This window comes from Lynx rufus, unplaced genomic scaffold, assembly GCF_022079265.1.
Source record: "Lynx rufus isolate CCGP_SWC_20201006 ecotype Redwood Valley unplaced genomic scaffold, mLynRuf1.p SCAF_1, whole genome shotgun sequence".
Classification (NCBI taxonomy): Eukaryota; Metazoa; Chordata; class Mammalia; order Carnivora; family Felidae; genus Lynx; species Lynx rufus.
Genome location: NW_025814823.1, coordinates 24,528,712 through 24,543,850, shown reverse-complemented (window position 1 = coordinate 24,543,850; position 15,139 = coordinate 24,528,712). Strand labels below are relative to the sequence as shown.

At 46.5% G+C, this 15,139-nt stretch overlaps 1 protein-coding gene across 2 annotated transcripts in view; it reads left to right on the top strand.

Moving 5' to 3' along the window:
- Positions 1-5,010: 5,010 nt before the first annotated feature.
- The window catches only part of LRCH1 (leucine rich repeats and calponin homology domain containing 1), a 205,313-nt gene continuing 195,184 nt past the window's right edge, over positions 5,011-15,139 (top strand). The window contains exon 1 of one of the 2 annotated variants that reach the window (XM_047079863.1): positions 5,011-5,563. In XM_047079863.1, coding sequence (XP_046935819.1) covers positions 5,242-5,563 — 322 coding nt within the window. In that variant the 5' untranslated portion in view covers positions 5,011-5,241. The remainder of the gene's footprint in view (positions 5,564-15,139) is intronic. The other variant, XM_047079856.1, reaches the window with a different exon arrangement.

Genomic DNA, 15,139 nt, shown 5'->3' with positions numbered 1-15,139 from the left:
CAGTTATTGGTCACTGACATTTCCCCCCCTTCGATATCAACGTAATTAAGCCTAAAAAACTCTTTTCCTCACTATCAGCTTCACACCCTGGGTGGTCCAAGCTTTCTTTCCCACACAGGCTCTTTCAAAATGCTATTAATCTCTCTGAAGTTCTAGGTCAGAATATGGTCTTCTTGCCACACTGTTGGTTATGATATTTCATGTACGTAATTTATAACATATTGATTAAAAATAATTTAAAAAAATCACACAATATTGGCATTTTTATGAAATGAAATAATTATATTTATGAAAACGGAACAACGATTAAAGCCTATTAATTCGTTCATTCCCAGATAACTCCTCTGTTGGCATTCAGGGAATGTTCTAGAAGGCAGCCTCTTTGAGAATCTTATCTTGATGGCCCAGATTTTGTGTTTTTTTATTTAATAGGAACTGCAGTGGAAAGGAGAATGGAAATAAAATCTCCCTGGTCTAGGAGCTGGGGCTCTGCTTTAGTCTGGGAGAAAACGGGAGAAAGAGGCAGGGTAGGGTCTGGCCACACGGTAGTGGCTGCTGCTGTTTTTCTCCGTGAGAAGTAAGAATGAGCCCCTATGAGGGGATTGAGGATTTGTGTTAGCGGGTTGGAGTGAAGAGGGCAAAAAAGCTGGATGCAGACAATAGGCAGCTGTGAAATATTTCAAAATCCAAAGGCAGGCAATATCCTCTTTTCAGACTTATGATAAATTCTGGAAGTAGTTTGTAGGTGCTTTGATTTCACAGTAAGGAACTTTAAATTTTTTTTTTTTCAACATTTACTTATTTTTGGGACAGAGAGAGACAGAGCATGAACGGGGGAGGGGCAGAGAGAGAGGGAGACACAGAATCGGAAACAGGCTCCAGGCTCTGAGCCGTCAGCCCAGAGCCCGACGCGGGGCTCGAACTCACGGACCGCGAGATCGTGACCTGGCTGAAGTCGGACGCTTAACCGACTGCGCCACCCAGGCGCCCCCACAGTAAGTAACTTTAAAAAACTTAATCTGAAAGCTGACTCTAGTCGCCTACCATTTTTTCTCCCAAGTAAGAATAAACTTATTTGCCTAGAATTCATCATTAGCATTGTTTGAAAAAAATAAGAAAGGCACCACCCCACATGTGCACACACCGTCCAACATTTACGTTTGATTCTTGAAATCAAATGCATTCAGCTTTATGAAAAACCTGGTACATTGTCCTAATTTTTCCCATTTTGCTAGGTTCACTTTGTCACTGACCAACTGGTTCAGATTAGTGTTTTGGAATGCTAGAAGAATCTCCTAAACATGTCCGAGATAGTATTATTATCTTTAGAGAAATTCATGTTGGTGTTATTGGTTGCCTTAGAATATACAAACGTCTCAGACAACGTTATTTATTGAATCTTCTAGAGAAAAAAAGGCCTGAGCTCTGTCCTTGATGTACTTACAAATGAATGAATACAACACACTCTGGTCATTTCCAGATAAGCATTTACTGAATAAATACTGACACAGTACAAAGAGAATACTTAAGTATGAGATCATGTGGAAGGAGTAACAAAAAGGGTGGTGTTAAGCAGGGAATATTCTTGCTTCTTTCTTAAGAAAGAGGAAACTGAGGCTGAGAGGTTGGAGGATATCAGGGTAAAAGGATGTAAGTCCTGACTCTGGCTGTCAAGGACTGCTGTTGTGACTGTGGTCATTGTGTGTTTTGCTTAAATTTTCAGGAGAGTCTGACGGAACTCCCCTGCTTGGGGCTGACTGGATCTTGTGTCAGCCCCTTTTACCTAATTAGCTATGGTTGGAGGGGACAGTCAGGACTGTGAGGGACAAACCTGGGTGACTGTGACCGTCTCTTCAGCAAACGCTTTGAGTTCCCACCAAAAGAGAATTCTTGGTGGTTTTCTGAGAAGGTGGTATAGGTCAAAGAGCCCTGCTCAAATCTATCTGCTGTTCTTAATAAGTTTGAGTTTTATAAGCGTGTCCATGGCTCTATTTTTCAGGCAGGAATACAAGAGTTGGGTTTTAAATGTGGAAGAGTCTGGGATCTTTTCTAAGCACAAGAGGAATTTTTTTTTTTTTTTAATTCTGAATGTTTTGATTTGTTGACGAAACTGATTAGTTTACTCCTAATAGCCAATATTTTAATCTGAGAGTATTTCTATTTCCCCCATTTTCTCAATCATTTGAATTCTGTTAACTTTGTAAAATGATTGAAAGGTACTAAAGACAAAGCATGAAAACAATCTGCTGACATTATCCAAATAGTTTATACACGATTATTTGTGGACCATCCCAAAATGAGGTTATACAGAAAAACAAGGGAACATAAAGACTAAAATATGGGAAATCAAATATATTAATTAGAACTCTTGGTTGCACTGACAGAAAACCAAATAAAATTGACTTAGGTGAACAACAGAATGCATTGAAAATAGACTAGATATCCCATAGAAACTAAAGATGAAAATCAGGAACAGTCAGAATCCAGGGTTTGAACATAATCATGATCCTCTTATCCCCTGGGTGCTCTGTCATTTGGTCAGAAGTCCACTTCTGGACTAATCAAGACGACCACCGGGGGGTCAATGTCATAGCACAGCTACTATCAAAGAACTGTATGTATGGAGTGGGGAGTGTGAATGGAAAGAGGGTATTTTCAGAAGATGTAAAAAAGAGTATAATAACAAAACAGATATGTCCATCTTATTGAGAAAATAGAGAAGCAAGATAGCAAGAGAAAATAGCTTGTCAAGTTCTTGAATGTTTACAAATAATCAAGGTCAGTTTTAAAGGTCAAACTTGAAACTTGAAACTCCAATTGAAGGAAAAACTCCTTCATTCAGGAACATAATTTGAAAGACATATCAACAAATGGTAAGCTGTCGATTGTGCAATAGATAGGTTTATTGTACAACTGGCCTGTTGTGCAATGCTTAGTTACTAATATTCATTGTGCACTCATCATACACAAAGTACTATTCTAGATATGGGGTGGGAATTACAAAGATGAATGGGTCCCTCCCCTAAGGGGTTTACACTTTAGTAATCTGTAGAAGAAAAAGCAAACTATAATAACTTGGTGAACCTAACATGAGGATCCATCACTTGTTAAAAAACAAATCCTGAATTCCTATTCTATCATTTCCTCTAAAAAAGAATCTGCGGTCTTAAAAACAACAACAACAAATGATGCTCTATATGGTGCATCCCCACAATTTGTGGTCTGAACTAAATTTGCAATTTGCTGGATGTCCTCACTCATACCTTGCATACTAATCACACAGCCTTACCACCTCGTCTCAGCTGAAGGTATTAATTGAAAATTTTTTCTGTGTCTGTTTCTCACTCATCTATTGGGGAAAGACCATGAAGAAAGGGGAAGGTAGGTCAGTTTTTAGAAGTGATGTAAGTGTTCTTTTATCCATGTATTATTATTATTATTATTATTATTATTATTATTATTATCATTTTCAAGCCTGGTTTATAAACGTCTAGGAAGGAGGTTGAGGAGAAAAAAAGAGGTGGTGAGAGAGGAAGTTGGGAGAGGAAACCAGCAGGTGGCGCTTGTCTCCTCCGATGAGATAAGAATATTTGACTCCACCTAGAATCCTGTAGGATTTAAGGGTCCACTGTGCATGCAGTCAATGAAAGTGACATAGATCATGTCGCACTTTAATGCCGAGTACATGAGGTCACAAGTTCCAGCCTGTTATCTAGGCCATCAACTTTCCGAACTACCATTTAAAAGATGGGCTCACCTATCCCCCAGGTTGTAGTATTTTTGTACATGTATTCTCACCTCTCCTAGCCAAGTCGCTTATAGGGACCATCAAGACTTGGTTATCTCGCGCAAATAAAGGCCCCAGAGAGCTAGACTTGAAACTCCGGAAAGGAGTGGGGCTTTATCAGTCTTCACCTGGTCCGCCCTAAGGTGTCAGATGTTCTGTCGCCACTGGTGTGTTAGCCTTGGTCTGGGCAGAAGGTGAATTTGTACATGTCAGTCCCCATGTCCTTTGGAGGCAGCAAGAAGCGTCACGAGGACACTTTGACGGCACCTGTGAACAGGCTCAAAATGTGCTGAGTTACTGGCTAGTTGGGGCCACTGGTTTCTTACCTTTCCCTGCACCATCCAACTCTGGGGCTCAGTCAGCCCTAGTCAGCCCTCCTGTGACAATGGATTCTGTCTGCCATGAAAACTGCCCTCACTTTGAAAGTCTTTCCTTCCTTTCTGTGTCTGTAGTTTTCCCCCATCGCTCAGAAAACCTACCCTACTCTTGTCTCTTCTCCAGCCTGGGAGTACGTAGGAAGGAGGCCAACCCTACAGTCCAAGGGCTGCAAGTTCATATCCAGCTACGCCTCTGACTGCACGGGTGGCCTTAGACAAGTTTCTTAACTTCCTCTGTGGTCTGGGAAACAATTTTTCCGCTCATGGGATCCCTGGATTAACGAGATTAATTTGTAAACTACTTAGACCACCGTTGGTTCCTTGTAGGTGCTCCGATGCCAGGAGCAGGGGTAGACTGTTGGTCTGACCCCACAGTGAAAAACTGCCTGTCGGGGAACTTCGGGTCAGAGAGGCAGAGTAGTTCGCAAATTTGAGATCATAACCTTTCACCTCCCCATGATCTCACTGTATTTCAAACCCCATTTATTGCCTCGCTGGCGTCTTCTGAGACTTCCTAAAACCTCCGGTCTCCAGGATACTCTGGGCAGCGAAAAGAACCCCAGGGGCCTTCGGCGTCTAAACCAAGGTGACCCGCTGCAGGGGTCCGGCCCCCCTGATGCACCCGCATTGCCGGGCGGAGCGCAGCGAAGCCGCGGGGGCCGGCCGGGCTCCGAGCGGAGGAAGGCTCCGGGCTGGACTGACAGCTTGGGGAAGGAGGAGGAGAGAGCGGGCGGCGCGGCGCGGCGCGGCGCGGCGGAGGAGGGGAGAGCCGCCGAGAGGAGGGAGCAAGGGCGGGAGGAGACACATGCGCGCTGCCTGCCGCCGCCGCCGCCGCCGCCGCCGCCGCCGCCGCAGTCCTTAGCTTCCCGGGGACAGGAAACCTTCGAGACCGAGCTGCCACTGCCGCCTCCCCGACTGCCCCCGTTCGGCGCGCCTGCCACACCCTCCTCCCCTCTTCCACGATCTTTCGGTGGGGCACTGCAGGGACTCGGCCCGCGCTGCCGTCTCCCCCTCCCGGGGGAGCGCTGTGACCCCCCCGCAGGAGCGGCGGGGCGGGGTGGGGGGGCCCGGGAGAAGATGGCGACGCCGGGAAGCGAACCCCAACCTTTCGTCCCTGCCCTCTCAGTGGCTCCTCTGCACCCACATCATCATCCCCACCACCATCCCCACCACCATCAGCACCACGGAGGAACGGGAGCCAACAGCGGGGTCGGGGGAGGCGGCGGCGGCGGCGGCGGCGGTGGCAGCGGGGGCTTCAACCTGCCCTTGAACCGGGGGCTGGAGCGCGCGCTGGAGGAAGCGGCCAATTCCGGGGGGTTGAACCTCAGCGCCAGGAAATTGAAGGAATTTCCCCGGACCGCGGCCCCCGGGCACGACCTCTCGGACACGGTGCAGGCAGGTGAGAAAGGGGCGAGGGGCAGGCAGGGGGTGTGGGTGACGGGCTGTCGCGCCATCCCCCCGCGGCGGCCAGTCTGAGATGTGGCCTCGCTGGGGGTCCTCTGGCCGGTGCTCTCCCGGGTAAGGGGCACGCGTGGGCGCCGGAGAGGTGGGCCCCGCCGAGGGCACGGTGGCCACCGCCTCGCCGGGCGGCCTGCGGCGCAGCGCCGGGAGAGCCGGGGTGCGCCCGGTCGCGGCGGCGCCCGAGAGCGCGCGGGTCCCCGGCTCCGCACCCCGCGGCGGCCGCGCCGGGGCAGTGGCGGCCGGGCAGGCACTGGCGGGTGCGCCGCGAGCGCGCCGTGGAAGCGGGAGGTTTGGGGCGGCCGCGCCGGGCCGGGGAAGCCGAGCGCCGCGTCGGCGCTTCCGACCTGGGCAAGCGCTCCTTGCGTCCCGGCGTCGCCGGTCGGACGGGAAAACCCAGACAAAGGTGGCGCTCCCGGGGCCAACCCCAGGGCAGCGGCGCGGTGCCGCTAGGCCCCCTCGCGACATCAGCGAGCGGCCGGGCGACTTGGTGCAGACTGCGAGGAGGTGCCAGGCTTCCTGTTTCTGCGCCTGTGCGAGGGAAGAGCCGCTGCCGGCTGTCGCGACTCGGAAGGGGCAGCCACTGCGCCGGCGGTCGGCTGGGCTCCCGCGTTCCTTGCCCCTAGCTAACCGCCCACACCGTTTGGCCGCCCCGCCGAGGCCCCCTAGTTCCCAGTAACCCGATCTTTGCGGGGGCCCGGGACGGGACGGCAAGGCATATTAAAAGAAAAGTAATTAAAGTGAGCCGGTTTTCCTGTGTGAGCCCGACAAGTTGTAACTCGCGCCAATGAGCAGCCAGCTCTTTTCAAGTTATGTCATGTATTGACATATTTCTGAGACGTCTGCTTTCTCTTGGGTAGCTGGAGTCACTGGAGCGGGATCTATAAACAGGAAGGAGGGTGGTGGAACTCGATTCGGGCCTTGGTTTCCGACCATCCGGTTCAGCTCCCCCGGGGAGGCTTTGTATCTTGGCAAGCGCCCAACATTTCCCAGCGCAGTGGGTGCCCCATTTTGGAACCACTGCCCAGCCCTCCTGGCTGTCATCACCTCCTGGGCCGAGTGTCAGACCCCTTGGATACTGGTTGGCTCAACTCTCAGCTCCAGATCTCCCAGTTTCCTCTCGTGGGGGAAGCGGGGGCTGGGCGAGGGAGCAAGGCTTTAGGAGCTTACGTTTCCAGTGCTTGCTTTTTGTTTTTGACTTCAATTCAGTAAACATTTATTGAGCGTCCTAATGAATATTTAGAAAGAATTCCAAGTTCGCTGGAGGCAGAAAAGGCTCTTGAGGGTCATTACGCTTTGTGATTTGGGAGGGAATTTCCAGAGTTGAGCTGTCAGCAGCTGGGGAGTCTTTTGATGGGACCTCTTGGTTACATTTTTCTCAAGTGGAAGTTATTCCAAGAATTGCCTGAATCATTAACTTAAAAAAAAATCTGTTAAGTTCTACTTCCCTTTTGCTATAGTACAGTATACCAGAGACTATAGGGAAGGACTGGATATGGAGCTGGCATGACCAATAATATATGTTTGTACCTTCAGTAGGGGGGCTTCAAAGTTGCTCCCCGGCTTTAGTTATGCAGACTTTGGGTTACTCCCAAAGCTGAATGAACGTGATGTGTCTGCTGAGTTGGCATTTCTTTGAGACCCATGCTTTTAAAAGCAGGGACCATCTTGTTCAGTTAAGACCTTGCCATGTGAGGTAAATGCTCAACAGCATTCCTGTTCTCCTCTCTGTTTTTGCTTGTGGTGAACTTGGGTTGTGAGCTTTGCCAGTTTTTAATTATGACCCTCCCTTGCATGTTTAATGCTCAGAAAACTCTAGTTAAGACTCAGAGTCTTAACGTTAATTTCCCAACAGCAACAACAACAAAAAATGCAACGTTAGTTATGGGCCAGGGAATGTCACCAAAGTTTGTAGAAACTTCGGACATGCCAGAAAAGATAAAGTGTATTTAAGATAGCCAGCCATTTCAGGTGAAATTTGAGTACCCCGGTGTATTCAGGGGTTGCTTCTGGCAAAACATCTTTGCCTCAGGTCAACAGCTGGCTGTGAACCAAATGCATTCTGCCCTTTGTTCTAAAGAAATATTTACTGGTCACTGTTCTTTATTTGGAAAAGCAAAAATCAAAATAAAGCAAGAGTTAAAGTCACCCCCGGTTTGCACGGTGTTCTAGCAGAGTGCAGAGTAAGAGGAGTAATGCGTATGATAAAGAAAGTGGTTTTTCCTGGGTTAATGTTTACTTTTCAGAACAGCTCTTGAAATCAGAATGGCACATGAAGATTCTTAAAGACCCAAGCCGTCAAGTGTACCTTCTCGTAAGTTTTGTAAAACAGGGAGTGACACAGAGAGCCTTTTCTCACTGTTGGGTTGTATAATACAGGCCATTTGGTTTACTCCTTGTAAAAGTACCTCTTCTGACAGCCCCGTATGCAGAACTGCACTCTGGGGCAATGTAGCCGACCTGAACGGAGTTGGAAACTGAGATATAAGTGCAGAAACATAGAGGCCCTGGGCCACTGAGTAGATAGGTATCTAAGCTCTGTCACTAAAGTGCCTATGTATTTTTCACAGGGGAAAAAAAACTCCCAAGCCCTCACTTTGAGCCTATTGATTTACTCATATTTGTGTCAGAATAGTTTTGTTGTCAGAATTTAGTCTTTCTGCAGGTGAGAAAGAAAAAGGCTGAGCTGTGCAGGTGTGGTGGCAGAGGTGACATTGGCTGAACGGGAGAAGTGTGAACCGAAGAGCCGCGATTAGCGCTCGGCTTTGCCGTGTGCCGAGTCCTTTATCTGCGCTATCCTGTTCAGTCCTCACTGGAATCCTGCTCATATCCTCATTTCCAGCTGGGGAGATTGCGATTGAGAGATGTCAGGTACTGTGCTCAAGATCATACCCCTGGTTAGATGGTGAGCCAGTGATTAGACCCTGATGGTTTCACTTTGGCATTGATGTTCTTGACCGTTTTCCTCTGAAGCAGAGAAGAGGTGGAAGGAGCAGAATCCCGGAGGCTGTTTGGAGGTTCATTCAGCCAACATTCATTCCCCAGGTACCTACCAAGCACCTCTAAGGGTCAGGCGCTGTTCTAGGCACCAGGGATACAGCCGTGACCATCAGAGTATCCGTGTGTCCCTTCATAATGGAGTCCCCGTTCTATCTGGAGGGGGATCGGGAGAGAAATGAGGACATTGATTTTGCAGAATGAGTAGGAAGATTTATAGTATAAATATAGTATCCCTGTCTTAGAAATAGTCATGCTGCGTTGATTTAAGGTGACTTGAGGTGGTTTGCAACAGTAAGAGCACAAAGGGTGATTGGTAATACAGACTGAAGCACAGAACTGGGACTGATAAAAAAGGACACAGATACGTGCATCAGGAAAGTGAACTTTATTCCCCCTAATGCTGATTTATTAAGTGTGTCATTTTGGGATGAGAAGTTCAAGATGGTGTGGAATATGACTGAGAAAACACGAATTGAAAAGAGGAGTAAGAAAAGAACGTGTCTGTCTCAGATCGATTGCCCGAGGTGCTAGAAAATAAAAAGCAAGCCTTGGACTTGATGGACAGACAGTTGGTAAAAACTGGTGTCATTAAGGAGAGGGCGGAGTATATCACGGCAGTATCTTTTCGAGGCATTTGGAAGCAGGAAACACCGGACGGGAAATGGAGAGCCTACTCAGGCAGGAATATAGAAGTCTGGCATAAAAAAATGACTCTCTGTGTCCTGTATGTGCCCATGCGGAATGTGTAGGAGATTGCAAAGTGAAGACAAGACAGGAATGCATGAGAAGTTAGGTAATAGTTCAGGAAGTTGCGGGAGCCTCAAAGCAGATCAAAGCGAGATGCTGAATAGCATAGATAGACGTTGTCTGCGAAATTCAGAAGAAAAGGTTTTTCCAGTTAGGCTGGTTTGGAAAGACTTTCAGAGCAGAGGCAGGGTTTGGGTGAGGTTTTGTAGGACGGATTGGTTTTGGATAGAAGTGCCCATGAGCTTTCTGCGGTCGAAAAGATGTTTCTGTGATGGGGAGTGAGAACCTGATGCTCTAAGATCTGTGCATAAAACAGAAGGAGAGAGCATTTAAGCCTGTGCCTCTGGTCATGTCCTCCCTCCCCACTGTCACCATGTAATGATCTAACAGAGAGCAGGGTTCTTAGGACCTTTTATTTGAGGACTCTGGAGATGGCTGAGGCCTGGGATTTGTCAGCCTGCGGGACTAACACCCTAGTCTGTGTGAGCTAGCTCTCTGAAATGTCTGCATGGACTCAGAGACTCTTCTCTGAGATCTGTGGGCAGGCTTATCTGCTGAATAATGACACCCCCACTCCCATCCTCCAGCAACCAAATCCTTGGGATATCAGCGCTCTCTTAGTCACTGGAATTCACACAGGACTTGATAAAGCAATCTATGTATTCTCAAGAACACGCTCTGTTCCATAAATTGGGCCACAAAGACTTTTCATTACACGTGTGATGAACTTTGGAAATCATGTGTCTTCTTAAAACATACCTGCTTTGATAGTTACATCTGGTTTCACATTGTTTTTCTGCTGTTGTATTGGATTTATTATTGCCGTAGCTGCCATTTGTTGTGGTAGTCACTCTCACATAAATGTCTGTACTTATTACACGTATTCCAAATACTTCTCCATTGATAAATGATCATTCACAGCCTTTCCTTCACAGTATGTTGTCTTCTGTTGATCAGTTCCTTCCTTGTTAAGGCGTAGAGGGCTTCTAATGGTGAAAGCTTTTAGGACATCTAGAACTCCACGTATATGGCGGCTTCGAATCCCATCCCTATGTGCTCTTACGTGTGTCTCTGTGTGGCAGAGACGGTCTCCACAAACACGTTGCTATTCTCAGTGCTTGCCTTAGAGGCTGCTCTTTATTGAAGAGACAGGAGCACACTAATCAAGTTTCTAGAAGAATAGCGTACGATTATAGGCCACACAACCTCCGGGAATTTTTGGTCTGTGCCACTTTATGAAGAAATGGCCCAGGGTTTGACCTTCATCACTGAAATGATCCCACTGGATAGTTTGTCCGTCACGGCGACATCTTATTTGATTTTTGGTGAGTATAGGTCATTAGGCCAAAATTGGGCACCTCACCACTTAAAAGTTTTTACTCAAATTATTGACTAAAAGTTTTTTTTTTTTTTTTGAGTTCTACGGCAAACTTCCATTTTTTCATGCTGTGGTTTAGACATTCTTTTGTGGTAAGCATTTCAAGGGTAAAGGCCTTTTGAAGTCCGTGTTAGTGTTGATCAGTTCAGAGGTCAATTTCCTTTTACTTTTGTCCTTCTGGGGTGTCCAAAGACTTTTTCTGTCCTGATACTTAGCTTCGTCATTGCTTGTTTTTAAACATAAGTTTTTTCCCCTCTTTGTGTGTACTTGCCTACATTTCCCTTTATGTCTATTTTTCTGTATAAGTATACAGAAATATAAAAATATGCAAAATAAATATACATAAAGGTATAGATAGGTAGTAGATGGATGATAGATAGATAGATATTTTGTGTTTAGAGGGGCAGCATTTACTTTCTCTTACTCAGTTCTCTCCAAAAGTCACCCCCACCCCTCTAAGGTGCGGCACCGATTATGTTTTTCCAGAGACTCGGTAATTTAAATAACAGAAATGCTATTAACTCAACTTACGGTACCTGGCAGTGGGTTCAGCAGTCAGGCCACATAACTTGAACTCTTGTGTAAGCCTCACAAAAACCTGTTTGTGACACTCCTTTCCAGATTTGGTTTCATGTTTTAGAAAAGGAGTCTTCTGCCTGAGAGATACATCAGGAGAAACTGCCCTGGGCTTGATCTGGTAATGCCACTAATTTGTGAACTCTTCCAGTGACTGAGTCAGTTGTTAAGGATTAAGGCAATTTGGTGTTAATTGCAGTGATTATTTCAAATTATAATATTATAATCTATCATAAAACGTTTAAGGATATAAGGCATAAAACCCAACTATATATTTACATACCTGATGCCTTTATTTATATGTAACCTGTAGGAGGAAGTCTAGAGGCTTCTGTTACAGATACTCCTGGTTTTTTGGTTTTTTTCCCACCAGAATTCCAAAATTTGCAGTTGCTGTGATATTTCAGACAGGTTTTTTGTTTTTGTTTTTGTTTTTTTTCTGTAAGATGGGAATTGTTCAACCCAAAGAAAAAAATCAGCAAAAAAACAAAAAAAAAAGGTCAGAATTCCACATAAGCCTTAGTTTGGGAAAACTAGGTCTACCAATATAGACAAGCTGGAAGCATGCCTGTGTTTTCATCTTAATTTAAGAGTTCGGTAGTATTGCTTCCATATACTGTAGTAAGAAGTCATGCATTTGGAAACCATCTGTTCCCACAAAGTAATTCAGAAATAAAGTGAGATTGTTTACATGAACAGAAAGTTGACGAACTGTGAGAATTTGGTTTCTCTTGCATACTCCAGCAATGCAATAGAGGAGAAATGCTTTTATAATCAGACTGCTGTCTGTGTTCATAGTTTTCCCCAACCGTATCCTCCTTTATCGGCCACCAAGGAGGATATAGGTAAGGGGAAACAAAAACGAAGTAGAGAAGAACGATATTTGATTTACATGACAAATATAATATATTTTTCTGTGATGAGAAATTGCTGCTCTTCTGTTCATATGCTGTCCGTTTACAGTTCCCAAGACCCTTCCAGGGCATTTTGGTTACCAGGATCAGGCTCTGTGGGTTTGGAATCTTCCTTGATGCTTGCTTTTCTTCCTTGGGCTGTGTTTCCTCAATCTTTTTGCTGGAGGGGGGGGTCATAAGACCTTGAGAGATGAATAGGGCCATGACCTCTCAGCTCAGCGAGTCTTGAGTTTCCTCTTCACTGTTGTCCCCGCATGGGCAGGAAACGACCCCATCTTAAGTTTTTTAATCCTCTGGTTTCTTCGGTGGCCTTGCTTTTGACAGCTGACCCCTGCAGTGCAAGACATGGTGTTTTGCTACACAGCGTATTCCTCTAATATCCTTTTGTGTTTTTGATGTTCATGCCATTCAGTGTTAGGAGTGACATCAGTATGTCTGACCTGGTTCCATCAGCGTAGCTGATTTGACTCACGTTATCTCTGCAGGCAACAGTGACAAGTTAGAGAAGGGCGTCAGCTGCAGACTGTCTGACTTGACTTTCCTCTACATGGCCTTCATTTAGCTTTTCCAGGCCATTTCCCTCACTTCCCCCTCCTGCCCGCCCTGTAGGATTCTCTTTCTCCCACTCTCATTTCGGCAGATCCCCAGGCCTTCCTTCCCCAGGCTCCACAGTCTCCCCGCCAGCCCTCCTTGCAGATCTGAGCCCTGAATCATGTATGACCCCAAGGCGCCTTTGCAGTATTTCCTTATGGCATTTTTGGCTAATTATTACCTGCTTCCTTTGGTACTTTTCCCATGTTTAAGTGGTTTCTCTGCCTTTATTGGCCTGGAAGGTCTGGCTAGGCAGGGTTTTTTTTTTCTTTCCTTTATTTTTATATGTGCCCTCCATGCCTATCACAGAAAGTGCTAGATCTACATCAGTGGACTGTTCTATCTCCTCGTTCCTGCTCATGGCCCACTCTTAATCCCTGTACTTTTATTTAAAAAAATTTTTTTTTTCAACGGTTTTTATTTATTCTTTTGGGACAGAGAGAGACAGAGCATGAACGGGGGAGGGGCAGAGAGAGAAGGAGACACAGAATCGGAAACAGGCTCCAGGCTCTGAGCCATCAGCCCAGAGCCCGACGCGGGGCTCGAACTCACGGACCGCGAGATCGTGACCTGGCTGAAGTCGGACGCTTAACCGACTGCGCCACCCAGGCGCCCCTGTACTTTTAATCCATCATCTCGGATCTGACCAGATAGCTTAAACCCTGAGCATCGGTGCCCTCACCGGCAGAATGGGAATAATATGTATTTAGTAGAGCTATTGTGAGGACAATAATTATATGGATACCAGAACATTATCAAGTGCTTTCTCTGTGCCAGATGTTGACCCTAGTGCTTTATATGTAAGCCTGTGTATTAAATATGTGTACTCTAGGTATGGCCTCATTTAATTCTTGCTAAGTGTTCTAACTATAGTAGGAACTCCCTAACTCTTCTAGCTGTTATCTGGATTCCTCCTGACCTCCTGTGTCTGGTTCCCGTTCATCTGCTTCTGAAATGCCTTTCTTGACGACCGTGGCTTGAAGAGGGAATTTAGATATCTGGAAAACGTCCATTCACATCTCTCCCTCATTCAATGACTGAGGACACTGAGGCCCAAGGTCACACAGGAGGGCGGTGGGTAGGCTCCTGAACCAAGGCAGAGTCTCACAGCCTGACACCAAAGAGCTGTTTCTGTGGAGCCAGGAGGCTACCCCGGCATAGATGGAAGAACTCCTACCCTTCATAGAATTCTCAGGTCACACTTTTCTGGACCCACCACATGGACGGTCGCTAAAAGACCAAAAACTACTGTGAAATCTTTAATAACGTATGGTTTAAAACCAGGGAGAATAAGATATATAACTAATAGTGGTTAAAGATGAAATATGTTAGTTCAGGATTTTACTGCATGTGGTTTGGGGGGCATGCATGGGCCCCGGGTAGATGGGATTCCAGATACTGAAAGGCGTGTTGGACAGTCCCCGGCCTACAAACTGGAGGCCCGCAGCGGTCTTTCATTGCAGTGTTTTTCTTGGAATACATTTTCCTGTGGAAATAAAGCAGTAAGTGGTGGTTTGGTTCTCCCGCCAACCGTCTATTTAACCCTGGCAGCGATGGGCCTTCATATTAATGGTGGTTTCTCATTGTTTCTTTGAAAAAACGCGGCGTTAGTTGTGACATGAAATTCTGAATCTGGAGATCTTGGCATCAGGCTGTGAATGAAGCCCCCTCCTCATGGGGATAATTCCTTCTCCTTTTATCCTTTCCGACTGAGTGCCAGAAGGTTTCCCTCCCCTCCTCCAGGTCCCTGGGTCTGTGGGTGCTCCTTCCCACCGGTGTGGGGAGCTACGGTTGGCCCAAGTCAGAGTGTCTACTCTGGGACTCCACAAGGGAGGGGCTGGCCCGGCAGGAATTTAAACACTTCTTTCCCAGGGGTGCCTGGGTGGCTCAGTCAGTTAAGCCTCTGACTTTGGCTCAGGTCATGATCTCACGGTTCGGTTCGTGAGTTTGAGCCCCGCATCGGGCTCTGTGCTGACAGCTCAGAGCCTGAAGCCTGCTTCACATTCTGTGTTTCCCTCTCTCTCCCTGCCCCTCCCTGGCTTGTACTCTGTTTCTGTCTCTCTCAAAAATAAACATTAAAAAATTTTTTTTAATACTTCTCTCCAAAATTTTTATATTTTTTATGTATTATCTTCTCAATTTATTAAGTTTAGAATTTTGAAGCAAGTTCCTGAATCTCACTGAACTTCAGGTTTGTGATTTGTTGGAAGTGAAAATGCTGTTTACCCCTCAGGGCTGTGGCAGTTCCTGAGGGAAGGTGCAGGACCGTTTTCTTCAGTAAAATAAATAGTTGGAAGTTGTTGGCATATTA